Source organism: Zosterops lateralis (genome assembly GCF_965231275.1).
Source record: "Zosterops lateralis genome assembly, chromosome: 9".
Lineage (NCBI taxonomy): Eukaryota > Metazoa > Chordata > Aves > Passeriformes > Zosteropidae > Zosterops > Zosterops lateralis.
The window spans coordinates 22,275,097-22,287,860 of record NC_139769.1 but is presented as its reverse complement, the minus strand read 5'-3'; the positions used below and the strand labels follow the sequence as shown (position 1 = coordinate 22,287,860).

At 38.0% G+C, this 12,764-nt stretch overlaps 1 protein-coding gene across 2 annotated transcripts in view; it reads left to right on the top strand.

Moving 5' to 3' along the window:
* NEK7 (NIMA related kinase 7) overlaps positions 1–12,764 on the top strand; it is a 64,994-nt gene that overhangs the window by 19,375 nt on the left and 32,855 nt on the right. For both annotated transcript variants that reach the window (XM_083868036.1, XM_083868037.1), the window contains exons 4-5: positions 5,632–5,694; positions 6,275–6,385. In XM_083868036.1, coding sequence (XP_083724162.1) covers positions 5,632–5,694; positions 6,275–6,385 — 174 coding nt within the window. The remainder of the gene's footprint in view (positions 1–5,631; positions 5,695–6,274; positions 6,386–12,764) is intronic.

Genomic DNA, 12,764 nt, shown 5'->3' with positions numbered 1-12,764 from the left:
CTTATTTAATTTTTATTTAATACTTTAATAAATTTCTAACAGTATTCTTGGTTGTTGGTAGGAAATAGTGTTAAAAAGTTGTGCCTTTCGCAAATGGCTTTATTGTGACAGGGTTCCAATTTTCTTTAAGTGTCCAAGATAAGTTGTTGGTTTTCCATTGAAAGTTATTACCTAGTGCACATGAGGAGGGGCTGTGTTCTGTGTAAAGTCACTTTCCTTGTGAAGGCTGGATGTGTGTAGGAGACTACTGACTGAATGGAAAGTGAGACTTGCTTAACCTGGAAGGGGAAAAAATTACTAAGCATGTAATGACAGCTCAGAAGGCTTGTGGCAGCACAGGGTTTTTGGCACAGCCTTTCCAGCTTACATAGTTGACATCTAAAGCTGTTCCTTTTGGACAGAAGACCATCTTAATTGTTGCTGTGCTTTTGTGACCTTTCCTAAGATTGCCTAGAAATTTTTTTTGGTAAATATAGTCACAATACTTAATTTCACTATAAAATTGATTTTCATAGATGACTCTTGCTGAGAAGTAATTGCTTTTCAGAGGAGCTGAAAAATGGGTCTACTTCATGATGGTGCTTCTTCCTTTTGATTTCAGTCATGTTTGATTTTATTCAAATTAAAATATGCCTTTTTTTCTGGTGCCTTTTTAAAGGAAGCTCAGCATGGACAAAACAGGAAAAAGACTTCTTTCAGTTATGGGAGAGAGGCTTTATTCTCTCTATTTTACACCTCTGCATGGAGTTCACTCTCTACATTAAGACAGTGTTTCTAAATGCTCTACAACGTGTTAAGTAACATAACTGAGATCTGAACTTCTACTTTTCCATTATCTGCCCATTCTCATCTCACATCTTCTCACATCTCGCTCTCCTTCACATCATGCTCCCCTTCCTCTCCAATTTTGCAAGTCATGTCTGTTCTATTCCCCTCCCATTTCATTTTCCTGGCTGGGTTAGGTGTGTACCTGTTTCCTTTATGTGTATTTGGTAATGGTACTCCATGTGTGTCTTTACTATCCAGGGTTTATGGGGCTTGGAATCCTTCAGTTATCCTCTTTTGGAGCTGCAGGATCTCAGGCCATTATTTGTTCCAAAAAGATTGCCAGTTTTGAGTTCTTACGAAGCTTTCCAACAAGAATGTTTATTTTTCGCTAATAAAATTTTATTTGGCTGAAATATGTACAATATTGATAAATGTTAAATTAATGTGTACAAAATGTATGTTTGTGGAATAAAATGTGAGCAGAAGCAAGTAGCAATAAGATGCTGTGGGAGAAAGGACAAGCAGATGGTGACAGAAACCACTCTTCCTGAATTTGTAGTTGCTGCTTAGTCCAGATGACAGAAAGAAGTAGTATTCTTGATTTGGTTTTTATTAGGGTGTGTAGCACAGTGAGAGCTGTTTGACTTGCAGGTTTTTAAATAGTAATTTAACCAGCAGAATTTACAAAATGATATGTTGGGTCTTTTGTTCCTGTTGTACCCTTTGTGCTTCATCCTCCCATGTTTGATTTGTAATTAATAGTAATAATTAGATTATTTTTCCAGCATCGAACTATGTTTCTGAGATGCCGTTAAAATATTATCCAAATAAAACCAGAAATAAAATTATATTTTCACTACTCAACTTTTACAAATGTCTAAACATTTTGTGTTAAAGAAACATGAGAGAAGTTCCAGCCCCAAGTAAACTGTGACCCTATAGCAAGATAAATTGAAAACCTCCTAGATAAGTTTCTTAAGATGATCTTAAGTCTCTGATCCAAACTCTGCTGCAGATGATGGCTGAGGAAGCAGCAGTGCCTCTCTGCTGCTCCAGCTCTGGGTAACCCCTGCAGCAGAACATCTGGGGTACGGTGCAGTGTTCTGAGCAGGACCACTGCAGGAGTCCCTTCCAAGGACAAAGTAAGCAATTACCAGTCACAAATCATCTTTAAATGGCAAACATCTAAGTCAGTTACTGTAAGGCTGTATGAGTTCACTTTAGGAGCTATTTTTTAAGAAAACCTTAGCTACTCAAAATTTCAAATATGTGAAGTTGCATATTTCAACAAAATTTCAGATTAATTGCATTTCTGCATTACATTGTTCCATCTTTCTTTTCCTTTCATTCCAAAATTGGAGGCCCCATGTTAGAGATTCAGACAATGAATCCTTTTATCTGGGACGTACATTCATTATTCATTGTACGTTGTCAATGGATTGCTACTTCAGGCCTGAATTACAGTTAATTAATCTTAGAAACGCACTTGTAATTTCACACTTTATGAAGCACTATTGTCTCAGCACAGCAGTGCTGTGGTGGCAAAAGACTCTAATGCTTGTTGCTGTTCAGTATTGTATCTCTTAATATTTATGTGCATTTGGGTCTTTATTTTGCTTACTTCTCTGAAGGTTTGTGTTACAGCAGTCATGTTTGTGATTTTGTTTGCAAAGGCTTTTTGGTATTTTTATTGTATACAGAATTTCTAACAGAACAGACATAGGTTTATCATTTAAATATAACCTTTTCAATGCTAAAAATGAAAATCTAGAAAAGTGATGGTCTAGAGCAAATGGAATCAGGTAGATTCCCAACTTGGCCTTCACTGCAGATGATGGATTTGGTTGGTAGCTGGTAGTTGATCAGACACAGTCTAGACTTTGAAGTTAGGGATGTTCTCCATCAGGTTTCTAAACCTTTTTGCTATGCCTACAGCTTTCTGGGGACATGTGTATAAGAACTTCTCTAAGGAAGTTGAATTCATGTATTGCAGCTCCTTTGTTTAGTTTACACATCTGCATAGGAACAGTTCCTGCTCTGTAGCTTACAACAGCTTAGAAACTATTCTAAAAATACCAGTATCTCTTGACAGTACTTACAACTGACATTTCTGGAATGCTGAAAGAAAGACTATCATCTATGCTCACATGAAGGTACTGAGGAAGAGATTGAGTGCAAACTTACCAGAGATCCCTTAATTGCATAGCACACGGAAGTGTGATAACTATCAATATATCTTTGTCCTTCTACTCTCCCTTTGTACACAGCTGATTGCAGGATGAGATGAAAAACTGAGAGCTAAAAAGGTTTATTTCACTCAGTGTGCTTGCTGAGTGGGAAAAGAACTGCTAAGGGCTTTTAAAATGCTCCTTTAAATCTCTTCAGCTGTATTTGCCTAATTGTTTTAAGGAGTTTCACAGTAATTGCTAACTAAGATAAAAAAGCTTACCACAATCAGACTTTTTGGTTACACTCTGCATGAAAACTGCCACATCATAAAAATATTTACCCTATTGTTTTCTGCTTATTAGTTTGCTCTTAGTACTATCATAATTCATTTTTAGAAATGTTGATCTTATTATAGTCCTTGGAAATAGAAATTGGGGGAAAAGAATTAAAACTTTTCTAAGAATATATTACACTGTGCAGTATGTGCGGAGTGGAATTGGTGCTGACTAGAGAAGCATACCTCTAAACTGAATTACCCTGTGATCCTGACCTCATAAATGAAGTCAAGAATTTGAATTATTGTTAGTCTGATGAATACCCTAGCAGGTCTCATCTAAATACAGCAGTTTTTATTGTTAGCCAATTACAGTGATGATAACACTTGTTATTTAATTACTGCTCGTTTCCAATAATCGATGTATGGAGCATCATCAGTGACCTGAGCTCTGCTGGGAGGAGGATGCTGGTAGTGTCTTTATGTGACACTTTGCTAGGTGATTTCAAGCAGTCACTTTGTGTTGATCTGAAAGCTTATTGTTCAAGCCTGTCCAAAGATGCAGTTATTTTAGGCTTGTGTTGTACCTGCTGTAATTCCCTTCAGGCTGTGCAGTTGCACAGAGCTAAGCTGGATCTAAAACCGGGTTAGACACAAGTCATTTGACTGCAATGACTTAGTTACAGTTAGGTCACTCAGCTGCCGGGCATGGGTGCTCCAGCTAAAACCCAGCTCAGAAAATAAGTGCAGTCCCAGGGAAGGCTGGGCAAAGGTTGGAAGTCCTTAGGCAGTGTGTGTCTGGGGTGAATGAGACCTGTGGCCCGCTGATGCAATGGGGGTGCTGCCTGTACAAGGCTGAAAGTTGTGTGCAGTGAGAGATCTGTGTGCAGTGCTCATGCTGGAGCATAGGCTGACCTTTCAGCTGGGCTTGCTGACTCATAGGAGCTGAAGGTGGAATTAATCTGCCTGCAAAGCTATAAACTGTTCCAGTCGTGATGGAAGTACTGACATCCCTCCACTAATGGCCAGTCTGCAACAAACTGTGAGCAAAGGGCAGCCTCTCCTGCTAAACAAACCTTCAGGGTGCTGCCAGGTGCCGCGTGGAGTTCTGACATGCACTTGAAAGGATGTTCTTAAAGTCTTTCATTGCAACTTCCATTTTTCAGGGTAAGACGTTCTTCAGTGTTGAGTCATCTGCTGGTGAGGAAGCACAGAGGTTTTTTCCTTGTGTTTACAGTAACCTCCTTGTGAGAGCTGACATGGCTTAATACGCTGGCATCCTCTGGTCTGAACTGCAGCAGTTTGGCAAAATAAAAGATCATCTATTCAGAGAGAAAATCTCTGAAAGCTTTTTGCATCTGGTGTGATTCGGAGGTTCTTCAGAGGCCATGGGTTGAATATTTTTAGTTTTTTTACAAATCTTATTGTTGAAGGAAGTTAATGTCTGTGAAACTGAAATTCTGGATTTCTGGGAAATGCTATTTACAGTCTTTTGAGGTTAGATCTGGATCAAAATCTGAGAACCACAAGAATGTTAAACAGTAAATCCTAAGATTCTCTGTATTTGCAGTTGTACGGATCAGATAAGACTTGTTTTTACTGCCTTGCTATTATTTATTTTAGGTAATTTTGAAATACTCAGTTTAGCTGAAGCTGTGACAAATTTGCAAAGATGCTTGTGAAGTGCAGCACAAGTAGAGGGAGTCATGTTTATAAAACTTAAGTCTGTCCTTTGGGGAGAGCAACTGCTTGGTCTAGTCTATTCCATGCTGTTTAATAACAAATTAGAAGTACTGGGAATACTATCCAGAGTACACAAAATTTTGTCTTTCTTTCCTATGCCTTGATTCTAGATTTTTCACATATGAGGGCTTAGAAAAAAGGACTCTAAGAAACAAGTAGAGTAATTCAAGTCCCTTCTTTGCTGGCTGAAGGGAAGGAAATGGGAGAGAAGGAGTTGGAGGTGACAATGAAGTTCTGATCTTGAGAATAAAATAACATGCATTATTTAGAATTGAAGTGGAAGACTGTAGCAAGACTAAGGGGAAAAAGGTATGCTCAGTACTAAGGAATCAGTTTGTGAAAATGGTGTGGCAGAATGGGAGAGGAGCCTGAGATTTGAGCCATTTGTAAGGTGTGCTAAATTATTGTTGTGTATTGGAACAGATATGCAGTGATGGCAATTGAGTCTTTGGAAAGCTTGTACTTAAAATGGACTTATTTCCTATGAGAGGGCTAAAAGAATGGCCACAGCTCCAAATCAGTGCATCAGAGAGTTAGAAATATTTCTTACAGTAATATTACATCTTGCCATGAAATGTGTAATTCAGGTTGCTTTATGGATGCTATGAAATAATAATGACTATTCAATTTACTATATTTTTATCACTTAATAAAAATGTTTTATCTTTTGTGCATAGATATTTGATTTAATGGATGCCAAAGCCCGTGCTGACTGCATCAAAGAAATAGATCTTCTTAAGGTAAAAGATTTGTTTGAAAATGTGCAACCATCATCAAAAAATGTGTTATGTTTTTCATAGACATTATTGAGGTGTCCACTGTTTTTTGTGTAGAGTTTTGAAAAGCCTCACTTTGAAGAATTTTGTAATCTTTGTTACTTTAAAAGTTAATATTGAAAAGTAAACCTGATAGAATAGTGAGTAACCCTTCAAATGAAAGTTTCTGCTGAAATTGCAATATTGTGAATGACTGTGTCCTTTGTACAGTAAAATCCTGACTTCAGAAATTGATTTTACTATTTACTTCAAATATCAACTTCAGTGTTCCAGATAAGTTCGTCATGCTATTGGATATATACATTGAAGTGAAATTCCTCTAAAATTGCAGTATCAGTCACCATGTAGATCCTAAAATGCAATTCTGTTCTTGTAAAGCGTTTGTACATGCTTCTCGTCAGCATATACTTTTTGTAATTAGTATCGTAGTGAAATAGATTTTAGGGGTTGTTTTGTTTGCCTAAATAAGAATGTTTCCTGTGTCAGTCTTAAAACATGTGGCGTGCTCTACACTAAAATGTGAATTACTATTTTTCTTTCTTAGCAACTGAATCATCCAAATGTAATCAAATATTATGCCTCATTCATTGAAGACAATGAACTGAACATAGTGTTGGAATTAGCAGATGCTGGAGATCTCTCTAGAATGATAAAGGTAGGGATTAACTTTCTTTAAAAAAATAAGAGCTTGTAATGTTCAACTTCAGCTGTTCATTTTGTGTGATCATCACTGGGTAAAATGCAGTGAAAATGTCAGGATCTGTAGAGAAAAGTAAGGTGTTTAGTCTGTTGTGGTTTTTTTTTTTTTTTTTTTTTTTTAAGTGTATGCCAATATTGATGCTTATGTAAGTATTTTTAACACTTTGCTCAGAATGTAAGTGCAGATGGGGCCATAAGTAGATTGAAGTTATATTAGCACCGGGGAGAAAAAAAAGCTGTAAAGAAAAGCACTGTCACCACCATTTAGAACAATCCATTTTTATGGCGTTCTGGATTTTTTGGCATGATTGTCATTTGTGTTCCAATATTCTATTTTCAGTAATAGCAATGAAAGCAAAGAACTGCAGCCATACAGCAGAAGTGTCTTCTAGATCTTGAACTTGAACTGCTAAAAATATATTTTATATATCTTTGAGATGACATGAAGTGAGTTTACTGATATGTGGTTGTGCATTATGGGTTAATTGCTTTTTTGGTTAATATTTAAATGCCTGTTTGGAAAATCAGAAAAATTTATCCAAGACCCATTGTATAAAATTCTGTATTCTAAAACTTGTATGAAGGTTTAAATGCCTTTTTTAATGTTTCTTTGTCATTTGACAACTACTTCCTCTTGTTCCCTTCCTTTTTTCCAGTGTTTCTTGGGTTTAGTATGTCCTTTTAGCATTTTTCCTTGTGTCCACACCAGCATTATTGCTGTCAACAGAGCACAACACCACTGTGGGCACAAACAATGCCAGTCAATTAGTGTTCACTCAGCAGCACCGGGCACAGAACAGTTAGGCTGTTTTGCTTGGGACTGACATGAATAGAGAATGTTAATTTCTTCATTAATGACTTTCATGCTGATTTTTTTTTTTTTTTTTGAGCTTTTGAAGAATATTCCTTTCTAAATTGATAATTGTAAGGTAGGACAGTCAACATTTAGTTCTAAGCAGGTTGACAGCGTCTGTTAATATTTATAGCCAAATGTGATATTTTTCTTCATCTCATGAATTATTAATTCTGTGGGCTTACATATCATAAAACATAAAGGAAGGTTTGTCTTTTCTTTTGAATGTTCAGTTTTGACACAACAGTTACTAATATGAGTACTCTGTGACAGATTGCCTTATGGCATGTCTGGTCTTATGACCCACTGAAGCTTTTTCTTTTTTCCCTTGCTTTTTTTTTTATTATTTAATTTTAAATCCAATGTGTGGCTTTTTCAGTGCAGTTGGCCTCATTACACCTTGCTGAAGTCGGTGGGTATTTCTTACAGGCTCGATCTTGGAGGCACTTTGTGATTGTCCTCTTAACACAGGGATCATGTTTAATGTAGCAAACTTAGATTGCTGTTTGATGTTAATGACAGCCTATCAGGCTATTATTAAATATGTATGAGGTGTCAGAATGCACTGTGTCTTCATGCTGCTGGTGGAGGAAATGGTTCGGTAGATTACTTTGACAATATGAGTTTAAATGTGGGGCTCACCGGTCTTAAAAACACATTTTAAAAATTGCCTGAAAAATAAGTGATATGTAATAGTATAGAATCTTCCTAGAAGAGTGGCTGCCTGTCACACTATTAAGGTGAATAGCTCTGTTGTGTTATCAAGCCAGATAAACTACTTTGGTTTCCAATGTTCTTGTTAGTATGTTGCTCTAAGTTGTTGGAGAATGTGGAGACACTCTCAGAACAGTGTTTGGGTACCAGGCTGGTGTGATTTTAGAGGGGATCAGGGATGTTTCTGAAATTGTAAATGACCACAGCTTGAATGACACTAAAACCAATAATAATGTGAGGGAAAACTACTTAACTAGTTTACTTAGGTATTTGTTATGACATTATTGGCACATCAGAGAATACTTACAAGGCTGCTGTGCCTCAGCATGCATCTTAATTAATTCTTTAGTTCTTCCCTTAATGAACGACATCCCTACTTGCCCAGTTTTTCTATCATCCCTCTTGTCACCTACGAATAATACTGTCTTTGTCCCCATTGAGTAGACAACTGAGGAAAATCACTTGGTGCATTCAGATGTATTCTAATAAAATTCATAGAATCTGCTGTATGTTCAAAAAAAAAGTAGCTGTGCATTGGCATTTACATATCACATAATGAAAGCAGAGGTATCTCATGTGTTCTCTCTGCTGCTGTTTGTGTATGTACATACACAGATTTAATCCACTTCACCTTAATTCTTTTTTTAATTATCTCTGTCACAGGGAGATGTTTCAATATAGCCTCCATTCTCAAAAACAAGAGAGTTCAAAATTGAGGATTTCTTACTGTCCAGCTTTTAATAGCCCATTAGAATTCTTGAATGTGGCATATTGGCATATCAGTAAAACTGAGAGGGAAACATCAGGGAGGAGGAAATTCTTGTGTTTGACTCGCAGTTGGTTTTGCACTGCAGTACCTCAGCACTGTGTAACCCTTTTGTGGGCATGGTGAAAGAAAGAAAAACTCTCGATTTTTCTGTCAGTGGATTAGGTTGCTGGATACTATTGCCTCAAAGATATTACAAGTAAATCACAATTACCTCTAGTGCTAAGTTGCTTATGGTGTGTTATTTGTCTGTGGACTCTACTGCAGAATGTGTGATAGTACGTGACTGCCAAGGTTCAGAGTAGTTAATGAGAACTGGTGTTACCTCATAATACCACCTCTTTCTGCAATACAATAATATGTTGTAAGGCAAGTTTGAGGCTTGGTCCCTTTTCTTATGGTTCTCCTCTGCTACAAAGTGACTAAGTGAAAATTTTCTGTGAGTTTTTTAGTTTGTTTTCTTGCTTTCAAGCAGCGGTTGATACAATGGATTAAGATAATGCCACAAATAAAGAAGAATCTACTAATTATTTAAGAAAATACATTGTAATTCAGTAAAAAGAGCTGGTTAGTAAAGTCTCTCCTGAAGATGTTGAAACAAGAGAATTTGAATTATCTTGCAGAGTAATTAGCATATTATTTAAGGTTAAATATAAAATTACTAGGCTTGCAAGAAAGGATGTTATCAAGGCACTAAAATCATGGGGTTTTTTAAACTCAGCAATAAACTTCAAAGTCTATTTAATTTCTGTAGTTATTTTTAGTTTTTATGTTCTTCTGGCAAATAATCTTAGTGCACTGAAAAAAAATGCAAACTTTAAACTGAATATGTCATACAGATCTTAAGGAAATTAATCATGTTTTGGAAACAAGTATGAAAGCTTTCATCTGAAAAGTTGAAAATGTGTGCAGCTTTTTCAAGATAGATGGAAAATAACTTGAATTCTACAAAATGTCACCTAGGCACTTCAGCCACACCTCAGACAGCACTTTTTGTGGGTATTTTTTCAACTTTAAATAAAAGAAATAACAAATATATGAAAACATTTCATCAATATGAAATTCCTATTGATAGCTCAAGTTTCTATAGCTAGGATCAGTGAATTCTTTGTCCTTGCACTTGTTTTTTTATAGGATAGTCCAAATGCAGGAATAGTCACTTCTTTCCAAGCAGCTGATGCAGATCTAAATTGTTCCTTGCAGGAGCTGGAGCTCTGTTCAGACTTGTTTGAAATCTCATCAATTCTAATTTTAATGTTTCTTTAGTGGTGGATATTTTGGGCTTCACTGTTTGAAACTGCATCAGGCAATTTCTCCTCTCCACATGGTCTGGAATGCAGCCTCTCCTTCCCATGCCAAAGTATATGCACGCTGGAGTTGGAGACTTCTTTGCCACACTCTGAGGTTGGCTAGCTTACCTGTGTGAGGTGTAGCCTGCCCTTTCATGAGCTTGGAAGCAATTTTAGCTTCGTTCACTGGCAGCTTTGCCAGCAGGCTGCTGCTCCTGTCTGTGTGGAGGAACCAGGACTCCACTGCAGCATCCGCGCTGCTGCGGCCGGAGCCTGTTGTGGTGAGAGGTGGCAGCCCTGGGCAGCTCTGCCTGTGGTGTAATGGCAGCCTTTTGGAAGGGACAGCTGGTACAGTCTGCCTCACCTGGCAGGACTGAGTGGAGGGCTTGGTCACTTCATTCTGATCTGGGCTGGTCAATAGGTGCAGGTCAAACTTGTGCACGAGTCACTTTTGGGAGCTTAGCAGTGCATCTCACCCCTCTGTTCTTGTGGCCTGGCAGTGTCCTGGGGGACAGGTTCTGCTGCAGCAGCTCATTCCACTAGCTGTGCTGGATGCCTCAGAGCCCCAAATTACCTATTCTCTCTGCAGTGAAGTTGGCTGGGAATGGAGAGGTGTCATTTATCTTTTCCCCTACTATTTTCTGGTGGGTTGCTGCCCTGGGAATGTGCTAAGAAATATAGAGATGCTTTTGTAGAAAGTAGGATTTTCTGAGAAGAATTGATAGTACATAGTAGCTATAGTTTGATTGGTAGCTATTGTTGAATTACAGGATTTTGGGGAGTATGAAGTTAGGGAAGCATCTGTGTAGGGAGGAGGTGCAGTGTCAGAATTTAGCAGGCCAGGTGTTAAATTTTGCATGCCCTTCCCAGGATTTTGGGAAACCGTCAGCTATTAACTGAAGGTTATTGTTTGGTTATCTATCTCTTTATTATCCAAAACACTGATCTAAAACTTTAGCAGTTGTAGGAGATAGTTGGTGTTCCTGTTTGGAAAGCTGGTGGGAAAAATTATGTTTCTTGGTTTTTTTTTGAATGGCAGTGTTGCAGAAGCTGTTTTCTGCCATGCACACACATGTCCAGCAACTGTTTGCTGCTAGGATTGCCAAATATTTAGTTGTGTGAGAATGTTTTCAGTTTGTCAAAATATAGCAATTTTCTACTAAAATGTTGCATGCCAACATTTCATTATAATATCTTGCAACCATTGAATCTGAAATATTCTAAGCCCCTTTGTGCCTTGAAACAGATGTAAAACTTGGGATTTTTCTTACAGTAATGGCTGTGAAAATTTACCTAAATTTCAATTCTTCTAACATATGTGCTTAAGAGAAATTACTGGAGCATAATTCCAAAGAGAGAAAGTTTCTATATGTGTAGAGAGCTGTGTGAACCCCCTGTGTCTCAGTGCTGATACGACCTGAGTGACAGTCAGTGCTTCCACCTGGAGTAGGATGGGTGACTGAAATTGCATTGCCAGAAATAGCTTTTTCCAGATGCTTTGGATGGGCTGAAGCTTTCCTGTGTCTTGAGCGTGTTTATTCTTTCTAACAATTTCTTGAAAGGGAGTAATCTGAGATGAATGTGGAGAAGACAGGAGACAAGGCAGACTGAGGAGTGGGCTGGGACAAGTAGCTGAGTGATCCTTAAGCACAGAGAGAGGATCTGACTGGGAAGAGGGAAGACAAGCACACCTGTGCTGGCTGGCAGTGTTTGAGAGAAGGCAGGCAGGGAATTTGTGCCACTGGGAGTAGACTGAGGAGTGTTAGAGAAGGAGAGTAGTGTATTAGGAAATTGTGAAATGGGACTTCCAGTACTGGTCATGGGAACAGGGAGGTTGGAGAAGAGCTGAGATGTTGTCATAGAATGGGACAGATGGGCCAGGGATTCTTGAGACAGACACCCTGGCTTGTCAGCAGGGAGAGAGCCTGGATGGACTGAGTCAGGCTGGCTGGGAGCAGGATGGGCTGTGACTCTGTTAAGGGGACAGATACTCTGTGTAGGAGTGGTTGCAGCTCTGCTGACTTCTTTGCTGCAATGGTCCTTTGCTAGGCAGGGCATTGGAGACAGAGGTTTTGTGATTAGTACACGGTTTTTCCAAAACCCATCTTTGTTCTTTTCCTAAGGGATACTGAATAAACCACTTCAACCACTGCTTTTGAGGGAGAATTCTAACTACTTATTCTGTATTTCTGACATTCAAGGCAAAACTCTGGGTCTTGATTTGTAGAAGTGTTGAGCTTTCACAGCTTCATTCTGAGTGGAAACTGTGCTTTGAAGATGAACTGCTTCATAAAGTTATGTATGTTGAGAAGGAGGTGCTTAAATTGGTGTCAGAATTAACATTTTTGATCTCTATTCTTGGCCCACATTCTAATTTGTAAAATGGGGATTTCACTACTTCATTTTTAAGGCCATTTGTGAAGTTATTTTATTAATTTGGCATTCCAAGAGTGCATTCTAGGAAACTGCATCCCTCCCTGAAACTTATATTTAATAATAGGTTATGAATAGTGCACAATAAACAAAGCCTAGAGACATTTTCAAACTGCTTATTAGCTGAGTGTCATGAATGAATGAGTAAAGGGTGTTCTAACATAAAGAAAACAGAACATTGAGTGCACACACTTGCAAGGGGGAGAAATTATGGAGGCTCTAATTCTGAGATTTTTCTAATACATATATTTATGTCCAAATAATTGACATAATGGTTTTG